Source organism: Cucurbita maxima, unplaced genomic scaffold (assembly GCF_002738345.1).
Source record: "Cucurbita maxima cultivar Rimu unplaced genomic scaffold, Cmax_1.0 Cma_Scf00002, whole genome shotgun sequence".
Taxonomy (NCBI): domain Eukaryota; kingdom Viridiplantae; phylum Streptophyta; class Magnoliopsida; order Cucurbitales; family Cucurbitaceae; genus Cucurbita; species Cucurbita maxima.
Window position 1 is genome coordinate 4,454,312 of NW_019272018.1, and position 21,095 is coordinate 4,475,406.

At 37.8% G+C, this 21,095-nt stretch overlaps 3 protein-coding genes and 1 long non-coding RNA gene across 7 annotated transcripts; 2 read left to right on the top strand and 2 right to left on the bottom strand.

Moving 5' to 3' along the window:
• Positions 1-116: 116 nt before the first annotated feature.
• On the top strand, positions 117-2,025 carry LOC111472005 (myb family transcription factor EFM-like). Of its 2 annotated transcripts, none has more exons than XM_023117697.1 (4): positions 117-508; positions 604-1,194; positions 1,332-1,408; positions 1,479-2,025. In XM_023117697.1, exons 1-4 carry the CDS (start codon positions 319-321, stop codon positions 1,938-1,940), a joined length of 1,320 nt encoding a protein of 439 aa, XP_022973465.1. In that variant the 5' UTR covers positions 117-318; the 3' UTR covers positions 1,941-2,025. The 2 variants fall into 2 exon arrangements, with proteins under 2 accessions (XP_022973465.1, XP_022973464.1); XM_023117696.1 differs by having other exon boundaries at positions 120-529; positions 1,479-2,024.
• Positions 2,026-3,301: 1,276 nt separating this feature from the next.
• Positions 3,302-12,473, top strand: LOC111495211 (protein argonaute PNH1-like). Of its 2 annotated transcripts, XM_023145157.1 has the most exons (24): positions 3,303-3,885; positions 4,139-4,189; positions 7,179-7,511; positions 7,607-7,815; positions 7,897-8,043; positions 8,146-8,279; positions 8,386-8,495; positions 8,607-8,713; positions 8,806-8,944; positions 9,029-9,145; positions 9,272-9,379; positions 9,468-9,539; positions 9,615-9,737; positions 9,837-9,996; positions 10,313-10,434; positions 10,523-10,660; positions 10,742-10,884; positions 10,975-11,037; positions 11,145-11,208; positions 11,304-11,439; positions 11,553-11,626; positions 11,756-11,850; positions 11,942-11,973; positions 12,176-12,473. In XM_023145157.1, the coding sequence occupies exons 3-24, from the start codon at positions 7,191-7,193 to the stop codon at positions 12,343-12,345; spliced, it is 2,784 nt and encodes a 927-aa protein (XP_023000925.1). In that variant the 5' UTR covers positions 3,303-3,885; positions 4,139-4,189; positions 7,179-7,190; the 3' UTR covers positions 12,346-12,473. The 2 variants fall into 2 exon arrangements, with proteins under 2 accessions (XP_023000915.1, XP_023000925.1); XM_023145147.1 differs by having other exon boundaries at positions 3,302-3,885; positions 9,468-9,737.
• LOC111495283 lies at positions 5,543-12,237 on the bottom strand. Of its 2 annotated transcripts, XR_002720288.1 has the most exons (6): positions 12,152-12,237; positions 7,334-7,485; positions 6,979-7,195; positions 6,309-6,441; positions 5,999-6,092; positions 5,543-5,890 (listed from the first exon to the last, which is right to left on the bottom strand). It is a non-coding gene; the product is annotated as an uncharacterized LOC111495283 (long non-coding RNA). The 2 variants fall into 2 exon arrangements; XR_002720289.1 differs by lacking the exon at positions 6,309-6,441.
• Positions 12,474-15,398: 2,925 nt separating the features above from the next.
• On the bottom strand, positions 15,399-17,614 carry LOC111495240 (DELLA protein SLR1-like). Its single transcript, XM_023145191.1, has one exon. It carries the CDS (start codon positions 17,241-17,243, stop codon positions 15,639-15,641), a length of 1,605 nt encoding a protein of 534 aa, XP_023000959.1. The 5' UTR covers positions 17,244-17,614; the 3' UTR covers positions 15,399-15,638.
• Between the last annotated feature and the right edge of the window lie 3,481 nt (positions 17,615-21,095).

Genomic DNA, 21,095 nt, shown 5'->3' on the forward strand with positions numbered 1-21,095 from the left:
CAATTTTTTTTTTTTTTTTTTTTTTTTTTTTTATGAAATTAATAAAATAAAATAAAATAAAATTAATGTGGGTCCCAGATTGGATTGTAATACTAAAATTGGGTGGGTGACGTTGGGTTATGTTGTTTACAGGAAATAAGCTACGTACCATTACTCCTCTTTATCCTCTTCCTTTTTCCAAAAAAAACCCTGCTTTAATTTATTCCCTTCCAGAATCCACCCATTATAACACCACACCCCATTTTCCCTCATTCATTCATTCATTCATTCATTCAAACGCCAAATTGGTACCATCGGAGGAGTTCACTTAATTAGTTTATGGCGTCTACTCAGCTCAGCTTGGAATGTAAAGTTCAAAGCTATTCCATGCTGCTTCAATATTCTTTTGGAGATCAACACCAAGTGCCGCCTAATTCCGATGACTTCTATTATAAGCTTCAGGAATTCGTTTCTCGCCTTGAACAAGAGCGCCTTAAAATTGATGTCTTCAAACGGGAGCTTCCCCTTTGTATGCAGCTTTTGACCAACGGTACTATCTAAATTTAAATTTAAATCTTCCACTTTCTTTGTGTTTGTAGTTTGCTAAATTTGGTATGTTTGTAGCCGTGGAGACGTCCAGGAGACAGCTGCAGGCCTGCAAGGCAAGTGAGGCGCCGCCATCCAAGCCGGTTTTGGAAGAATTCATGCCGCTCAAAAACTCCACAACGCCGGATGATGAAAAGCCGCCCACAATATTGTCGGATAAGGCAAATTGGATGACGTCACTTCAGCTTTGGAGTCGAGCAAATAAGGAATATACTGATCCACCTCATTCCCATAATAATAATAATTCAGACACTCGTAAACAAAGAGTTAGTAATGGAGCTTTTGTTCCGTTCAATAAAGATCGGAGCTTGGGGCCGGGTTTGGGTGTTGGCGGAGGCGGCGTGAAAGGGGTGGCGGTGGAAATGGAGTTACTGGAGAAAGGTGAGAAGAAGGAGAAGAAGAATCATTGTGGTGATACTAATAATAACGTTGATGGTGGGATATTAACGGCGACGGAGGACAGGGCTGAACGTGGAACAGGGGAGGTGGGATTGGCTCCCACGACAAGTTCAACTACGACTCAGACACACCGGAAGGCAAGACGATGCTGGTCGCCGGACTTGCACCGGAGATTTGTCAATGCTCTTCGGATGCTTGGTGGCTCTCAAGGTATATAATTCATTATTGATTAATTTTTTTTTTTTTAGAATACCAAAATAAATTCATGAGAGTAGAAAATATTGTAAATACCGTGATTTGTAACACAAATTATTAATTTGTTATAGTTTTTATTAAATTTAAAACAGTTGCGACACCAAAGCAGATCAGAGAGTTGATGAAAGTAGACGGTTTGACGAACGATGAAGTAAAAAGCCATCTCCAGGTCAGCTTTTATCCCCGCAAATTTGTATTACCCATCTTTAATTTGCGTTAATTTTGTCGTATACTCTCAGAAATACCGGCTTCACACAGTGAGACGCCCCGGTTTGGCCACACAAGCATCTGGGTCGCCAGCGGCTCACCTCGTAGTACTCGGTCTAGGCGGGCTATGGGTCCCACCAGAGTATGCGAGGTCACCCACCCTGTACGGCCCACCCGCCACGTCCCATCCGCCTTCCCACTTCTACACCCCGGCTTCAGTGCCGCACGAATATTATACGAGAACGATAGCGCCGCCGCATCTGCAGCAACATCATCATCAGGTGCATTTATACAAGGGGGAGTCCACGAAGGCGGCCCAAAGCTCGCCGGCTTCGGAGGTGAGGGACACGGCGGAGCGGTCGGAGATCTTGGAGGAGGAGAAATCGGAGGGCGGTCAAAATGGCGAGGACAGAAGAATTAAAGGGAGAGGATCGTGGGGGCGGAGATTGGAGGGTGAAGAAAGTAATAGAAGTGAAGTTAGTCTGAAATTCTGAAGAGTTAATTAATATAATAATAGCGTAATTTCTAGAACTTGATATGATTTAATATGAACAAATCAAATAATAATACACAAACCTCGTACCCATCTCATTATTTCCAACTATTTTGGATCTAGGATGAAGCCCATATTTTTATAGAGGGCCCATACCATTAAAAAGTGGGCCAACATTGGGCCCGAATCTGAATTAAAAAACAAATGAAAAATAACAACTTTATCCTCTTAAGAAGGGCTCTACCATCGTCTCCATAGTCAAACTACTAATGAACTTTTTTTTGAAAAGCAAAAACAAAAAAAAAAAAAAAAAGTGAATGAATGATGAGGAAATTGATTTGTTTCCATTTCATGCCAAAAAGAAAAAGTTTGGTGATTGGTATAACATCAAACACCCACTGTCTTATCATTAAGAACAGTTAATTCTCATAAGAAATATATATATTTATTAATTTTATTTTTGTCTTTTGAATCATTTTCATACATAATATAATATAAACGTAATATCTAAATTATTTCAATTAATTAAAATAAGAGTTTTAGATAATATAAATAAGATATAAGAATTAATAGAGTTTAAGGGACCAAGTTATACTTTCCAAAATAAATATACAAGAATTGCATTTCTTTAAATTTAGTAAGGCTGGGGGTTGCGCCGCCTCCACCGCCGCCAAGAGCTCGCCAGCCGCCACACTGTCCTGATCCAACTCCCTCTTCTCACTCTGTAAAGTGGAATTTCCTTCACAACCCACCATCCAAATCCGCAGGACAAACCTCAAACCTTGTGGAAAAGAACTAAACTTAGGCCTACACCATGTACACTCCTAGCTTCACAGAGCACCATGAGTACACATCCGGCAGCCGCCGCCGCCGCCACCAAAACTGCAGAACGGCATTAGGATATTACAAGAATGTCCTCCCGATGTTCTTTATTTCAGCTTGTTTAATAAAATTCCGCAGCACACATGATTAAGGTTGTGGGTTGAGTTCCTTGGCAGAACTCATTGCTTCTCCTTTGTCAAAAAAAAAAAAAAAAGAAATGAATTAGTGTAAAGAAAGACAGAATTTTGATTAGTTTAATAAAAAGGTGGGGTGTAGCAGTTAGCGCACGCTAGCTTTCTCTTTTGGAGCTAATAAACAGAACCCCTTTCTTGTTTGTTTAAACTAATAAACAGAAGCTTTTTCCTTTCTTAAAGGCAGTGCCCATATGCTCATTCGCCAACAGGCCTCTGCTTCTGCTTCCTCAACACAAAGCCCCCCCCCCCCCCCCCCCCCCCCCCCCCCCCCCCCCCCCCCCCCCCCCCCCCCCCCCCCCNCTCCTTTATTATTCTTAATTAATACGGTGCCGTTCCCCATACATTATAACTCCATTCCCCACGTTCTCTTTCTATTCCTCCAGCTTCAGTTCCCCCTTTTCCTTGACCCCATTTCTTCCAACTTCTTAAGCTAACATATTAACTTAAACAAGCTCTTGTTGTTTCCTTATTCACTGTATTATTTATTGAAACAATCCTATTAGTTTTGCACTGTTGATGCACGTAAGAACTGCAAAATATTTGAATTTTGTATTCAAGAAGATGTCATTGAAGTGTGTGAAATCTTCGGGCATGTTGAGGTGCTTCCTTGTCTGATTTACTTTTTGCCTTATTTTTAACTGATATTTCAAGGAATAAACTAATGGAGTATAATGAATGAGAGGCAAAGAAGAGAAAGTAATAAAAAAGGGATGAAGAAAAGGAAAGTAGGAGATGGGGTTTAGAGTTGGTGCAATAAATAGGTGAAAGTTTGGAGCTTTAGCAGAGTGGGCGTCTGGTTTGGTGCAAACTGAACTGGAAAACTGGTGTTAGTTTGTTTCTCCACCACTGGAATTGCCATTATTCTCCTTTCCTTGCTTTTGGCAGCGTTTCAACAGTTGGGTTTCTCAGAAAAATCAAATCAAATCAAAGGTTGGGCATTAATACCAACACATCCTGCAAAATCTTTTATAAAGAAGATAAGAAAAAGAAGAGAAAAAGTTGTCTCTTTTAGTCTTCAGTTTTTGCTTTGGTTTTCCCTCTGCAATCTCCAACCAAAAACCATCTTCTTCTTCCTCTTCTTTTTTCTCTCTGCAGTCAAACACAGAAAGCATGGTTTCAGTTCCATTTGATTATCTTTATAATTAGTCCTTTTTAGGTGTAATTAATACCTGTGAGGATGCAGGTGGAGAAGGGAGTGTGAGTCTATGGCTGACCAAATGGCGTAGTCCTCAAGGTTCGTTCTAAACTCTCTTATGCCTTAAATCTTTTATAGGAAAGCAATTGGCATTAAGTTGGGAGTAATTGATTTTGGGTATGAATATCTATGAATATGGGAGATTATGGCATGGGAATTGAGCGATGAATAAGAGTTGTGAGGTATGAGCTTTTGGTCTGAAGCAGATGTTGTGTCATATGAACTTTATCCACCACACGTGATGGGTGATGAGAGAGAGAGAGATGGTGAAGTGAAGGCAGTGAGTGAGGAGAATTTGTACACAATTTGGGCATACTATGTCTTTTCAAAATCCTTCACTTTTGGCTGTGTGTTTTTTTGTTTTTGTTTTGTTTTGTTTTTTACACTTTAGTTTATTCTTTTTGACATAGAGATGTCAATAACATTCTCTGTAATGTCTCTCATCTCTGTACCCTCCACTGCTTCCTTCTTCTCCTCATCACTTTTTTCAAAACATTTTGCATTTTGCATTTTTGCATTTTTATTGTGAATATATCTGTATGGGCATTGACTTTCTTTTGTGCCACTCAATACACCCCTCTCTAACTAATTGTTTCTTCTTCTTGTTTCTGAAATAGAAAAGAAAATTAGAAGATTGTATCTTCTTTAACTTTAATTTTGGTTTCATCAACTTCTATTAACTTCTTTCAGATCCAAGAATTGGTGTACTTCCAAAAACTATATTCTACTAAAAATACTCCATTAATTTGTTAGAAAAGAAAAGGGTAGATACCCTACCTGTTGAGGTGACAAAACGCTTAATTAGGTGGAGAACACATTGAGTTGAAACCTATTTGTGAGATCTGGAAGCATTCCTATAAGGGTGTGGAAACCTCTTCCTAGCAAATGTGTTTTAATAACTATGAAGTTGACGACGATATGTAACGGGTCAAAACGAACAATATGTGTTAATGATGGGTTTGGGCTGTTATAAATGGTACCAGAGCCAAACACCAAGCGGTGTGCCAGCGAGAACACTGGACCCTAAAGGGTGGTGGATTGTGAGATCTCACATGGTTAGAGAGGGGAACGAAGCATTCCGAGTATAGAAACCTCTTCTTAATAATATGTGTTTTATAAATTATGAGGCTGACAACGATACATAACAAGTCAAAGCGGACAATATTTATTAGCAATGGGCTTGAGCGGTTATGCTATTGTTTCCATTCCGGCTGGTTTTTTAGATCTTTCATTACAATATGATATTGTCTATGACAATACAATGTCTACCTTGGTTGGTAAGAGTTCACTTCTTAATCTCCTTATTTTGTATTTATGTTAATACAATGTCTACCTTGAACCCAAATTTGCATGATTGTACTTGTGCATTCAAATGTCTTCACATTAATAAAGGGGCTGTGTTTCTCTATTCAATAATTTTTTAATAAATTGAGAGAGGGTCACATAACCAATGAAGTGAAAAGTTAAATAAGAAGGGGAGGGGGGGATTGAAAGATGAATCTTCCCAAAATCCAGAATTGTGGTACTTGAGCAGTGAGTTGTGGTTCTCACACAGTTCGGGTGTCGTATTGTGTTGGTCAATGAATCTTGGTCTGATCCGTAGCCATCGAATAAATATGAAGTGGGAAAAGTAAAAATCGAATACCGACAGATCGAATTATCTCCTTCTCAGTCCTCTCTTTTCATTTTTCTCTTTTGACATTTTTCTTTCACCAACACCACAACCTGCATCTTCATGCCCTGTTCAACACATTCTAAATGTCAAAACACACACAATCCTACTTCCAAACCCACTGCTCTTCCTCTAACCATTACTCAGGAAATTGTTTTGAATAATAGCTTAATCACCTTTGAATGTTCTTCTTCTTCTTCTTCATGTCTCACTTATGATGATGCCATGAGTGTACTAAAACCGGATGCTTCTTCCAGCTGCTACAGTTCCCTGGAGAAATTAGTGTGAGAAAAAAAAAAAAGTTACAAGCTTTCACTGAGTGGGGGGTGGGGAAGAAATTTGACGTGTGGCTGCTATAACAGAGGGTATTAATGGTGTCTGGTTTGTAAAGAACAGTGAAACAATGAGAAGAGACTGAAATTCTGCTGAGGGGAATTAAGTATGGGGGGGGGTGTTAATTTGGTGCATCTGATTTTCCACCCTTACTTTGTTATGTGTTGTCTTAATACCCGTCTGCTTTTGACACTGTGGGTGGGCTTTGGGATGAGTTAAAGCTCCTTTTTGTTCGCTGAAAAGAGTTTGTATTCTTTCCCCATCTTACAACTTTGTCCTCTCCTTCCTGCAAAAACCACTGGGAATAAATAGCATTCCCTCACACGTTGTCCATTAGGACCACTCCCTTAATCAACCCTTTTCCTTTTCTTTTTCATTTTCTTTATGCTTCTAACATTCATTTTTTCATACCATTTATGGGAGAAAATTTAGTTGTCTGAAAGAAGTGAGGTTTGTGTAAGTTGGGGTCAAATATTATGTTTGACCCACATGATCTCATTTACATCCGACAACCAGTCACTTCACTTCGATCCTATCATATTAAAGGCAACAATAATACATTAACCCCCACCCATTGTTTTTTTAGTACAGAAACACATAATTTAACCAATCTAAATATGCTTTAAGTCATGTGTTACTGTTTTCTGTAATTCTGAAAGAAATGGATTTGGTTAGCCAACTAACCAGGATGATATGATGCAAAGGCTCCAATTTCGAAGATGGGAAAGATGAAATGTGTTTAGCTTATTAGATTCCAATTCCACTGTATATATAGAGCTTGGGAGAATAAGTAGAGGACACTGTCGAGATATGATGCCATTACCTTCTTTTTCTCTCTTTCTCTGATAGTTTTTCCTTTTATCTTGCGCTTGCTAGCATGTTTGCTGCTTTTCTTTTAACCACCACACCTTGAGAACATGGAAGTTGCTTATTGCCACAGCACAAATTTTCTCCAAGTTTTCTTTTGTCGGCTTTCAAGTCGTTGAGTGTTGTGCTGAGTGACGAGTCTTTCTGTGTTAACAGAAGAAAAGAAAAATGCCCTACATGCATATGGAGCCAGAAGAGAAACATGTGATACCATCTTCTCAAATGGTGTTAAAATCCCTACATGGCTCAAAGGATGATGAAAAGACTAGTTTATGTAAAAGGAAAGGAAAAAGAAGGGCGAAAGGATCTACCATGAAAGGACTGAAACAAGAGGAGCTTGATCCAAATCTGGAGTTTCCCTCTTCTTCTTCCTGCAAAAGCTTAACATTTCCAAGAAGGCCAGACTTTGGCTCGCTGGGGACTAAATGCTTGGTTAAAGCCAACCACTTCCTAGCCAAAATACCTGAATCAGACATAAGCCATTATAATGTAAGATGGAAACAAGTCATAGTATTGATCAGAAGATTTCTTCAAAGAGGCAATAGAAATATGAAAGTTGAGTGTGTATTTTGTTGAGCTTGCAGGTTAAGATAACCCCAGAAGTTACTTCTCGTAAACTGAAGAAGAACATACTGACCGAGTTGGTCAAACATTATAGAAGCACAGAGCTGGGGATGCGACTGCCAGTTTACGATGGAGGAAGCAACCTGTACACGGCCGGATTGCTGCCTTTCACATCAAAAGAGTTCACTGTCATTTTGGCTGATGAGGAAGAGGGAGCAGCCACTCCCAGGCAATTTCTTTTCTTTTCTTCACATATTTTGCTCTTTCTTTGTTAGTAAACTTTAAGTTTAATACGGGGTAATCATATCAGGGAACGAGAATTTAAAGTGCAAATAAAGTTTGTAACTTTAGCTAGCATGCACCAGTTACGAGAATTATTTGCTGGTAAACAAGTTAAAAACCCTCGAGAAGCTTTGACCATCATTGACATCGTCTTGAGGGAGCTTCATGCTCAAAGGTTCGTATCTAATGGCACTTTTTTGGGCCTAGTTTGTTGGATTCATGTTCTGGCTGCATTTATGTTTTCAATACTGTGGTGAATTTCAATCTGGAATTATAGATATATATCAGTTGGGCGATTCTTTTACACTCCTTGCATTAAGAAACCTCAGCATGTTGGGGGTGGTTTGCAAGTTTGGCGTGGCTTCTATCAAAGCATCCGACCTACTCAAATGGGATTGTCACTAAATATTGGTGGGCATCGAAGTTTTCTTTTCCTAGGCTTCTACTTGGCTGTGTTTTGACTGCCCGAATTGACTTTTCTTATGGTTTTCTTTTGGGAATTGCATCTCATATCCAGACATGTCATCCACTGCATTCATTGAAGCAATCCCTGTCATTGATTTTGTTGCTCAAATCTTAAACAAAGATGTGTATTCAAGACCACTGTCTGATGCTGATCGTATCAAGGTACCATTATTCTTCTAGATACTTTTTGCTTCTCGAGCCAGAAATTTGGGTTATAATATCAGAGTTTGAATGATTCTGCTCTGAATTAGTATTGATGCTTTTTTTTGTAAGATTAAAAAAGTGCTCAGAGGTGTAAAAGTTGAAGTTACACACAGAGGAAATGTGCGAAGGAAATACAGAATTTCAGGACTAACAACACAACCTACAAGAGAGCTAATGTATATAAAAGCTTGTCCCTTTCCCTCTTATTCTGCATTTCAGATTGCCTTTTTCTCTTTGATGTTGTTTCAATTGAGTTGTTTTGCCGCAGCTTCCCTCTTGATGAGCAAATGAACATGAAATCTGTAGTTGAATACTTCCAAGAGGTGTATGGATATACCATTCAGTACACACATTTGCCTTGCCTTCAAGTAGGAAACCAGAAGAAGGTGAACTATCTACCCATGGAGGTCAGTTCTGCTAACTACCCATCAAGTTACCTTCAACGCTCGAATCTTTTGTCCGCAGAAAATTTATGTGATGTTTTTCCTCAGGCATGTAAGATTCTTAAGGGGCAGAGATACACAAAAGGACTGAATGAAAAGCAAATAGCTTCCTTGTTGAAGGTTTCATGCCAAAGACCATCTGATCAAGAAATGGACATTTTACAGGTCCAATTCATAATTTTTTTTCTCTTTCAATCTACTAAATATATCATTGTATTGGACCATGCAAAGACATTAGTTGTGTGAATACTCAAAGAAAAAAAAATCAAATAATCATTTGCTGCATTTCAGACTGTTCATCAGAATGCATATGAGGAAGATCCATATGCAAAAGAGTTCGGAATCAGCATCGACACCAAGCTTACATCGGTTGAAGCACGAGTCCTCCCATCTCCATGGGTACTTGGGAACTAAATTTATCAATACCACATCATATTCAGCTTCACTTTTTAACATATTTCTCATTTTCATATTTTTTTTCCTCTAGCTAAAATTTCATGACACGGGAAAAGAAAGGGAACATCTGCCTCAAGTTGGTCAATGGAATATGATGAATAAGGTCGGTCACTTCCTAATGTCCGTGTGTTATTGTGTATATCATAGAAGGATATTTTACTTTCTGCCCCCATTGCAGAAAGTAATAAATGGAAGTGTTGTAAGATATTGGGCTTGTATCAATTTCTCTCGCAACGTCCAAGAGAGCATAGCTTGTGGTTTCTGTCAACAGCTGGTCCAGATGTGCCAAGTCTCCGGCATGGTAAACAGTTGCCTGTTCTTGAGTATGTTCAATGAATTGAGAATTGCCAGCATTCTCAATTATCCTGCTTTAATATAATTTTGTTGATCTTTCTATCAGGAATTTAACTCAGATCCTGCAATTCCTATATACTCCGCAAGACCAGATCAAGTGAAAAAGGCCTTAAAATATGTATGTAATGCAGTTTATACCAAACATGAAGGAATGGAGTTAGAGTTACTGATAGCTATTCTTCCGGACAACAACGGCTCTTTATATGGTATCTGTTTTCACTTGTGAGATATATCGATACGAAAACTTATAACTGTGAAATAATTTAGATCTAATCCTTGTCCAAGACCTATGAGTGCCTTCAAGTCAACATTCCTCATGTATTAAGAAGCCATTGCTGTTAAAAATATACTTGTAGGATAGCTAACTGCCAGTGTGTAAAAAGAAAAGGTTTGGATCATCTGAAACATCCAACATTACCTGAATGACTTCAACCTGAAGATGCTGATATTTATAAAATTCCCAACATTTTTAACAAAGTAATATGACCTATTTTATCTAAGAGCAGTAAAATTTTCATTCAGGTGATCTTAAAAGGATCTGTGAAACAGAGTTGGGATTGATATCGCAGTGTTGTCTAACAAAGCATGTTTTCAAGAAGAGCAGACAGTATTTGGCGAATGTGTCACTTAAGATCAACGTCAAGGTCTCTACTCAATAGTTTATCTCACAATTCTACCGTACATAATCACCAATCTTATCTAATATTGGATTGATTTTTGTGTTCTATAAAGATGGGTGGAAGAAACACTGTTCTGTTAGATGCTTTGCGGTCAAGAATTCCACTAGTCAGTGACATACCAACAATAATCTTTGGAGCTGATGTCACCCATCCAGAATCTGGAGAGAATTCTCTTCCATCGATAGCTGCCGTAAGCTTTTCCAAAATGTTCATTTACTTGAATTCCTTGACATGTTTTCATGATTGAGTCACTCTGACATGTGCCGTACAGGTTGTGGCTTCCCAAGATTGGCCAGAAGTTACAAAATATGCTGGATTGGTATGTGCTCAGCCTCACCGAGAAGAACTGATTCAAGATTTATTCAAAACATGGAAAGATCCTCATCGCGGCACAGTTGCCGGGGGTATGATAAGGTGCATAATCGAGAGTGTGCAATTGAATGGAAATGAAATAGCTTAATCCTAGCTTCCTGTTGGGGGCTAACGAAGTTAGTTCTTTTGCAGGGAGCTCTTGCTTTCATTTAAGAAGGCCACTGGACAAAAACCATTAAGGATAATATTCTATAGGTAATATGGGGGTTAAACAATCACGTGAGAGACTTCACTTGGAGTAAAATTGGGGCATGTGAAGCAGCTGCATTATGATTTATATGTGTACCATTTTATGCTTGTAGGGATGGTGTCAGTGAGGGTCAGTTTTACCAAGTTCTACTGCACGAACTTGATGCCATACGCAAGGTCTGTTATAAAGCTTACAATCACTTGCTTTCTATGCTGTTGTCTTAAGAAAGCAAGGTGGACATATTTTAATTTAAATTCTGGCCAATCTATAGGCTTGTGCTTCACTAGAACCCAGTTACCAACCTCCAGTAACTTTTATCATTGTCCAAAAGCGACATCATACCCGACTTTTCACATCCAATCACAGTGATAGGAGCAGCACTGACAAGAGTGGTAATATTTTACCAGGTAATACATTTGCAAGCAAGATATAGCAGAACGCCTTCAAATTTTGTCCTACAGAAAGGGACTTCTCTTAACATTTTGGTTTAGAATTTTTAACATATGTCCTTAATTTGTAGGTACTGTCGTGGATTCAAAGATATGTCATCCGACTGAGTTCGACTTTTATCTATGCAGTCACGCAGGAATCCAGGTATGGTGTAAGAGAACAATCATAATGGACAAAACATAACACTCAAAATATTAGAGATGGGATATTGAAGCTCAAAACTTGCACTAACAGCAAAAGGATAAATTTGTATTTGGGTTTTCTTGTTTTCAGGGAACAAGTCGTCCCGCTCATTATCATGTTCTTTGGGATGAGAATAATTTCAGTGCTGATGACATTCAATCTCTGACTAATAACCTCTGTTACACGTAAGGATCCTCAAATTATCTTCACAAAATTTCCCAATATAGCTTTTTTTCTACTATTTGCTTAAACTATAAACCATTAACTTTCCTACAGATATGCTCGGTGCACAAGATCAGTCTCAGTAGGTAATTCCTTGACAATACCATCTGTTCCAATTTTTCCAGTTTCTGGTAGATTTTGGTATAATTAAGCTAGAATGGTAGTCTAAGAGAACGCTATCATACCCATCTTGATTGTTTACTTCTATGTTACTTTACTTGAATTTAAAGACATAAAACGGGGATTGCAGAATCAAGTACTTACAGTGACATTTATGGTGTGATGCAGTGCCTCCAGCATACTACGCTCATTTAGCGGCGTATAGAGCTCGATTCTACGTGGAACCCGACGCCCAGGAGAATGCGAAAAGGTGCTGCACTCGAACCACAAATGGGTCCAGCGTCCGGCCTTTGCCTGCACTGAAAGAGAGAGTGAAAAATGTGATGTTCTATTGTTGACCACAAGTAAAAACCAAGAATGAGAGAAATCGGAAAGCGATTTGTTGACAATCACACTATATACGAAAATATATATCTATGTATTAAGAAACTTCTGAGCAATGAAAAATTTTGTCCAAGTTTACCGATTCTGAATTCGCCTCTCTTTGTCTTCCGCGGTTGATTTGATGGGGATCGTTGACTCCTCCTTCCGTTGAAAATTTTCAACCATTGCCGCCCTAAGGCCTTGGCCCTGAATTTGATTGGGAAAATTTAACCTCAATTTTGATTTTTTTTTTTTCTTTTTGCAAAGTATCGAAACAAAATTGATATTTTGAAGGAAAAAAAAAACACTAATTATAAAAAAAAATGATCATTTAAATTGTTAGGCAATAAATGTAATCAATTTTTGAATTTTTATCTAATTATTATCATAATGATTATTATTCTGGTGTGCAATATTTGACTTTTCAGCTTAAAGTAGATATCTTTAATGGTTATGTTCTCCTTTTGACTTAATATACATGTACAGAGATTTATTAAGCAATTTGACAATATACTAATTATTATTTTGTTTTGAGGGTACAATAATTTGACTAAGTAGAGGAGTAGGTAGAAGAAAAATATAATAAATAAAATTGTTATATATCAAGAGTATCATCATCGTAAGCATTTTGACGCTCTAAAGTAAGTTCATATTGTGATTATTCAAAAGTAATATTTATAATTTTATATGATATTGATTCAAATTTCTCTACCAAATTGAAATAAATATTTAATTAATATTATATGATACTAAATTAAGACACAAGTAAAGCGTGTTTGAAAGGAATGCATTGATTAAGAGAGAAAAAATCTGTAGAAGCATTATTATGGTACTTTGAATAAAGAATCGGAATATTTTAAAATGAAAAGGCGGAAAAACGGTGAAGGAAGGTGGCTATATTTATTTTAAAAAGTAGAGCCGATGATTTAAGTTAATAATAATATAAGAAAATCTTAATTATTGTTTTGATTAAAAGAAAAAAAAACCTTTTATACAAAATTAAAAACAGCACTACTTTTAAATATTTAAATTTAGTGAATCAGTGATGAAATATAGAAATTAGAAATTAGATTTAGAAGTTTGGGAGGTAAAATGTAATTTAATTATAAATATAGTGTAAGATAAGATTGGCAGAAGGAAGGACCAGAGGCTGTTTCCCTAGTCTAGTCCGCAGAGGATCTTATCCAAAATGATGGGCCGGAGACTACGACAGGTCTCTCTCACGGAAAATTGACCCACGAGGGACGGAGCAGGTAAAAAATTATAAATAAATATTAATTTAAAGGATTTAAAAGAAAAAAAAAAAGGGTGAGGTGGAAAAAATAACAATAAAAAAGAAAGGAGGAGGGGTAATATCGCTGTCCACGTGGGAGATAAGTGAGACGTGAATGTGCCGGTCGATGCAGAGGTAAAGGTGGTCCCCTGGGAAATATTTTTGGATGTGGGCCATGGGATTTTCCGACTTAGTCAGCACGCAGAACGGGATCACGTGAAATTAGGGAATGGTAGGCCACATATCGGGTCTACTGGGTCCGGATTCTTCCGGATTGACCCGCTTTTTCATCGGCTTAATTTCCTCGACTTGCGGAAGCTTGTTTCCTTGGCCATCTCCAGTTTCAATTTTGTTAATAAATTCCATTGAAAGAAATAAGGCACGAAGGAAAAAAGAAAAGAAAGATGGAGAGGGAGTGGTTGTGGAAGTTTGAAGAAGAAAAAGGAGTCATTTAGTGTACCAAAAAAACAATGAAAACGCCCTTCTTTTAGACATTTGATCAAACACTTTGGAGGGGCCCAAATTATAATGCACAACAGCACAAGTTGAGTCAGTAAAGGGACGCCCCATGGACAGGCCAGCTGAGGTGATGCCACAGTTCGCACAGCACGCCCTAGCTGTTGCTGCATCTGCCTTACACCTGCATCTCCCTCTCTCTTTTTCTCTCACGTGACTCCTAATTCCTTTAACCCTAACTCAATACTTTCGACTCAAATGCTTAACCACAACCGTAAATTACTGAAACGATGGGACCCACAATTTTTAAATGAATTATATATAAAAATAAAAGGTAAATGTATGTAATTATAAATTTAACAAGTTATCTAGGGGAGATAAAACAGAAAAGGAGTAGGACCTGCTATTGTTATGAAAAAATGGAAAGAGAAAGGGTGGAACCTACCACCATGATTATTAAAAGAAAAGAAAAAATAACAGAGGGTACCCAATTCGAGTAAGAAAGCATAGGTAGGTTTAGCGGCGGGTTTGTTACCTAAAATTTTAAACTCACGGCTGAAACGGCTCTGAAGAAAGTTATGAATTATTTTGACCAGCCAGCCAGGTAGTAGGGGTCCCGTTGTGGCGACGTTGGCCGAGTCCGTTTCTTCCTTTAGTGTCGGGCAATCCCACATGGCACCCTATTCCAATCACCCCCTCCTGGGTCTCCTTTCCCCTAAACACAACCCCACTACTCTGTTTCTTTCTTTTTTCCTGTTTTTTGCCTTTTCGTCCTCCTCCATCTCTTCTCTTTTCCATTGCCCCTCTCCCTGTTCTTTTATTCCATTTTCATCCCCTATATTTCCTATTTGTTTCAACCAAACCTCTTCCATTTCTGCCATAAATCACTAATTACCAACTCTTAATTTCACAGCACCTTAACTATGAGTTGAATTTTGGAAGTATGATTATATTTATGTAATAGAGAAAAAGAAGATGATGGATTTGAAGGAATAATAAAACAAGTGGGTGAAACGTACGGATAACATTCAACTTGTCCCTGTTAAAGGAACATATATAAATAAGGCAGTAATTAGGGTACGCCTGGCTGCTCCTAATACCAACCTTAACATATTTGATTTTATTTATTTTAAAATGAAAATAAAAACAGAAGAGGCACTTGACATTAATTTGGAATTAATTAATGGTTCATTAAATAGTTATTGAATGGACAAGAAATGAGAGGTAATTACCCAAAAGCATGTTGAGTGAGTTATAATATAAGAGGAACTGGTAAATGAAAGGAGGGATCAGGGATAGGCAAAAGGAGTAATTAGGGATTAATCATTAAAACCTTTTGATGGGTAGAGCTAAACCACATAAGAATTACAAGATTAGATCCAACGTCCATATCATTCACTCTTTATATTCAAATTTAATGCAATCTGATGGATGTAACTACCACTTTTTTCTTTTTTTTTTCTCTGTTTTTCTTTTTTGGGTTCGATGGGAATTCAAAAAAAAAAAAAAAAAGAATTTTACGTTATTATTATTTTTATTTTATACTGTTCCTCCGAATGGATGATTCGCAGTTGCATCCGGCGGCGGGGCGGCGTGCCAAGCCGAAGCCGCGATGAGAGGGCGGCTGTGCCACCCGAGCGTTAAACACCCTTCGTTCTCCTCCACGGAGAATCCTTCTGCGGAGAAGAGCGTTAGCAGCATACTGGCTTGTTTGAAGGCGTTGGATCCCAAATGGAGGGCTATAAAACCGGCTTGTCGGAGCCGAGATCTCCACTTGACAAGCGGCTCATGGCGCTCCACTCGAGCTGGTCCTTCACAGCTCACCACGTTGCAAATCTCCCTCTGTAGATACATCTCCGCTAGAGCCTTCTCCGGCATCATACAGCAAGCTTCAAGCGAATCGAACATGGTGGAGTAATAAAATAGCGCCTCTGTGAACCGATCCAAGAACCCGGTCTGGTTGTGGTCTGCTTCTTGCTCCACTACTGTAACGATCTTCGGGTTCAAATTCCGGATCCACCCCAGAACCATTTCCATGGCGGAGGAGGACCGGTTGTTGTTTCCCAGTAGCCGGTGGAGCTGCATAATAGAGTTCACCGCCACCGTCTCCTTTGGATTCACTTGAAGCATCCACGGCTTCACATCTTCCAGCCTCGACGCCGCCACGCCGCGGAAGGCGAACCGAACGTTCACCGACCGGGCCAACTCGGCGAGCCGCAATCCGATTTCACGAAGCGAGTCACGGCCGTCGGAAGATGGTGGGCCAATGCCGGTTAAACGAAGAAGAGGAGGGCCGCCAGGGCGGAGAGCGAGGGCTTGGATTAATGCCGGCCATTGTAAGCCGTGCATTAGATTGAAATCGATGACGTGGACACAATCGTGACCGTCGAAGGCTTCCAAAATCGCTTGATTAGCGGTGAAATGGGCGAATTTAAGGTAAGGGCAAGCTTCGTAATAATGGTGATATAAAAGCTCGTTTTCGTAGCCGGTGGTGGTAATGGTGGTGTCATGCGGTGTAAATACGCGCCGAGTGAGCGCGTCGATGAAGTAACCGGCGACTTTTCCGATGCCGCAATCGGTGTTGATGCCAGAGACCAAACTCTGCATTTCGACAATCAGAGAACCAGCCAATGGGAAATCACCACGGTGAATTGAATCGGCACACGTAACGAGCATGTGAACCAGCTTTATACCGGAATCCTCCTCCATGGCGGTCACGACGGTAAGTTGATTGTGAGATAAGTTCTGGTGTTGCGCAGCAACACATGGATCGGTCCAGGAGACATTTCCAGCCGTCTGATTAGAACCGGGAATAAGATCGGGGAAATCGAGGATATCGGACGGCAACGAGGTGGTTTGATTCAACTCGGAAAGAATGGAATCAACCCAAGAGGCGATGTCGGAAGGATTGTAATGGACGGTCTCTGAGGCGAGTTGAGAGATCTCGGAGGAAGAGTTAACCATGGCGGATTCAAGGCGTTCGAGGCGTTGAGCAACGTGGTGAAGGTCGGAGGCGCGAACTTTATAGCCTGCGCCGGCGAGGAGGCCATCGATGTCCTGGGGTTTGGTGACGGTGGAGGAGGAGGAGGAGGAGCTGCCGCTGCTGCTGGTACCAGAGGAGGCGGCGGAGTCGAAAGGGGCCATTAAATTGATTAACAAACAGAGAGAGAGAGAGAGAGATGGATTGGTTGTTGAAGAAGAAGGAATCAAGAAAAGGGGATTTGGGATGTTAAGTTGACCATGGCCATATAGAATTGAAACAATGGAGGTCTGTTAAATTAGGAGAGTGAGGGAGAGAGTGAAAAGCGATGGCTGAATGGGAGAGGACGAAAAGGATTTTAGAAAGAGAGACACAGAGGCGGTGCATCTCAGAATTTAACAACAGTCGTGGGAAATTGGAAATTCAAAAAAATACCCAGTTTTTTACTTAACACGCTCATCAAAATCAATTTTTTTTTATTTCAAACCTATTTTTGTAATAAAAAAATTAAATCCAAGATTCAAACCTACCACACTTTCCATAAATGTAAGGAGCTCAAAATAACCAGCCATGCCAACGTGGATTATAACTAAAATTATATCTTTCTTTTTTTTTTTTATAAACAAATTATGCTCGAATCGGTCTCATCAGTTGGTAGATAAGTTAGCATTATTTATCTAATTTTATTGTGTGTTGTAAATCCATCTAAATATACGATTAAATTCGGAATATCCATTGAAAAGCGAGGAAAAAATAATAATATACACAACTACTTTTGTTTGTAATAAAAAAATATATCGGTTGTTTTGAAAAAGAAAAAAAAAAATCCCCCGAACAGAATCTCTATGCAGCCGGCAGTTAGACGCACGTGGATGGAAAAGAAAATACAATAATATTACAAAATTGTTTAAATATTATTGTAGAAAAAAATAAAATATATATTGCATTTAATGTTTACGTTATTTAACGAAACTGTTATGAAATAAATGAAATTACAAATTACCAAATGCAGAGGTTTCAATAAATTTTCTTTTACAATGTTTGTACTAAAAAAGAAACAAAGAAAAGTATGTGTAGTAATAAATAGGATTAAAATAAAGACAAAGCGGTGTATAAAATTGTTGAGAAAAAATAAAAATAAAAAATACACGCTGGATGTAAGTGACAGGTAGACATTGGTGAAACAGCGCATTATTAAGGCGTAGTCATGGGGTGATTAATAATGTTGGAATAGAGTGGTCGCAGTCCACGTCATTTAGAGCAACACACAAGAGTGAGTATATTAATCGATTAACTACCATTATTAAGACAAAGATAGTGACACCCGCCCCACTAGCTTCATTTAATTAATCTAATAATTATTTGTATTTAGTATAGCATAATAAAATTGAGGGGTATTTATGTGAAACGTATAATGGAATGGGTTGGGTTGGGGTGAATCTAGTAGGACCCATATAGAGGGAGTCAAGGTGAATGGAACAGAGAGAGGTGGAAGCGAAGTGATGATACCGATGCCAAGAGATGAGTATAGGGTACACGCAAAATAAGAATGATTTGTATTTTAAATATTATTTTTCTCATATCCCGATGCAGTAAAAATTGTTGTAATGTAAATTGGTGACCATAATTTTAATGAAAAATTGGAATAAATATTTAATGGAAGAAGTGGTCAAAGAATAAAAGAGAGGGAGTGCATGGGAATTAGGGACGGTAGCATGCCATGCATAGTCCCCAAAACACACCACCATTTTTCATTTTTTGACGACCTGCCTGTCACCCCACGTAGGATCAACGTTGATTTGGTAAACTGCTTACGTGGACGTACTCTGTTATTTATATTATTTTGGATTTTATAATTGAAAAATTAAAAAGGAAAAAGAAAAGAATGGGGTGAGATTTAAATGTGGAAGGTTGGAGGAAGGTTTTTGAGTGGGGGCATGTGCAGAAGGTTGAAATGGCACATGGGTGTTTCTGTCTAATCCATTGCCTCTGGTCCACAGGATCAAATATACACACATCTTCTTCTTTCTCACTATCAGATCTAAAAACCCTAACTCTCTCTCTCTCTCTCTATATATATATGTATATATATATATATTATTTTATTTAAAATTTATGACTAAATTTATAATTTAATCTAAAAAAGAGTTCAAAAATACCTATAATATTTTAATAATGTTAAAAAATGATAATATTTGAATTTGACGTCACAGTAACCACTGGTCGCTTACATCTCCAAATTTATTGGATCAATATTAATAGTCGAATTTCAATTTGTAATAAACTTTTTAGATTTTTTTAAAAGTAAATAGTTAGTATAGTATTCAAAAGCCCATGCGTTGAGGCCCAACTGCATTGGGCCAAGCCCAATTTGGTGAGCCAGAGAATTATAGGGAAACATAGTGCTCCAGCTCTTGGAGTGGTATAAAATTTATCAAAACGTTGAGGAAAACAAAAGGTCAATATCCACCGTTAATTTTTTTTGAAAAAGTTAAGAATATATTTAAATAAAAACAAACGCTTTACAAATTAAAATAATATATATATATATATATATATATATTATTCTACTGGATGTGTTTATTAAAAGACAATCGACTATGTTATTAAATTATGCGATGATCTATAAAGTAATTGACATATTTATTCTATGGTTGCTTGAGAAAATGATACATAATTCTTTATTTTTTAAAATAAATACTTTGGATAAGAATATGATAGATAATTAAAGCATCACAATTGATAAAAAAAAAACCATCCATGATAGTCACGTGTGCGTATGCTTGAATCTAAATCATTCATTCAGCCCCACGTGATGTTGACGTTGACGTTGATTTGATCTATTCCCATTCTCAAATTTTATGATTTGTTTATTCCTTCATTTTTTACCTATGTCAAACATTACCTCCTATATTTTACCTGTTCTATTTTTATATTTAAATTCTATTTTATTCTGGTTTTTTTAGTTTTTTAATTAAAAAATTATTTCGTAATGAACTCATTGATCATCAACAAGTCTCCAAACTCCAACAAGTTGGATTGATTAAGGTTTTTGCCTTCAACTAAAACTTATTCGAACACATGCATTCATACAATTAAATGAAAATAAACACGATTTTTTTATTTTGTGTTATGATATATAATTTAACACAACATATTATTATGTCAATAACAGATACGTTATCGAACTTGAAACAAACTTAATTGGTCAAAATATATTCGATCAAGCTTCAAAAGAAAATATGCATATAAAAAAAAAGTGCACCACTGCCCACTCGAAGCTAGCTTGTTATTATCGTCGGTTTAAGCCTATCGGCAAAACTTGCACTAATGTTATACTCAATCTCTTTCTCTTGAGTTCATGCAGCGGGGGCAAAGTCATGATCTGCAACTATGCCTCCGCCGCCAATTACATCGGCGGCAGGTGGAGGAAGGGGCGGAGGCGCGGGTGGGTCGAGGTAGTTCTTGCCGCCATTGTTACTATCTCCACGGCTGTTGCAACTGGAGTCGAAGGGCTTTGAAATGGGAGGCATTTTGTGTAGGAAATGAGATGGGATGAGCTAAAAAGACACGAGCCAAAGTAAAGCAGAGCCCCGAGTTTGATAACAATGGCGACCCAATCTTCATGCTTTATATAAGGAGGAGGGCGTTGGGATCCAAAACATATTATTATTATTATTAATTATTATTATTATTCAAACGAGTAATTAAAAATAAATAATAATAATAATAACCCACTATTTCAATTTTATTCCAAGTTCGCACAAAATTGACCTTTATATAATTTAATAAAAAATTTAAGAATAATTTTTAAAATGGGTTTTCAAATTTATTTTGCTCAAGTTTTACTTTCCACTTTTCTTAATACAATTATTTATATGAATTAAAATTTTTGGCAAGATATACGAATGCCTGCATTATGACTACACTTAATCATATGAGATGTTAAGTAAATTTACTTAATTTATTGGTTTTTTTTTTTTTTTTTTTTTTTTTTTTTTTTTTTTTTTTTTTTT

Excerpts from the sequence above, each read along its gene's own strand:
- LOC111495240 (XM_023145191.1), bottom strand. The coding sequence starts at position 17,243 with ATGGCCCCTTTCGACTCCGCCGCCTCCTCTGGTACCAGCAGCAGCGGC.
- LOC111472005 (XM_023117696.1), top strand. The coding sequence starts at position 319 with ATGGCGTCTACTCAGCTCAGCTTGGAATGTAAAGTTCAAAGCTATTCC. Across the intron at positions 1,195-1,331 it reads GATGCTTGGTGGCTCTCAAG|TTGCGACACCAAAGCAGATC; the intron begins GTATATAATTCA and ends AATTTAAAACAG. Across the intron at positions 1,409-1,478 it reads AAGTAAAAAGCCATCTCCAG|AAATACCGGCTTCACACAGT; the intron begins GTCAGCTTTTAT and ends GTATACTCTCAG.
- LOC111495211 (XM_023145147.1), top strand. The coding sequence starts at position 7,191 with ATGCCCTACATGCATATGGAGCCAGAAGAGAAACATGTGATACCATCT. Across the intron at positions 9,146-9,271 it reads AAGAAATGGACATTTTACAG|ACTGTTCATCAGAATGCATA; the intron begins GTCCAATTCATA and ends GCTGCATTTCAG. Across the intron at positions 9,380-9,467 it reads GAGTCCTCCCATCTCCATGG|CTAAAATTTCATGACACGGG; the intron begins GTACTTGGGAAC and ends TTTTTCCTCTAG.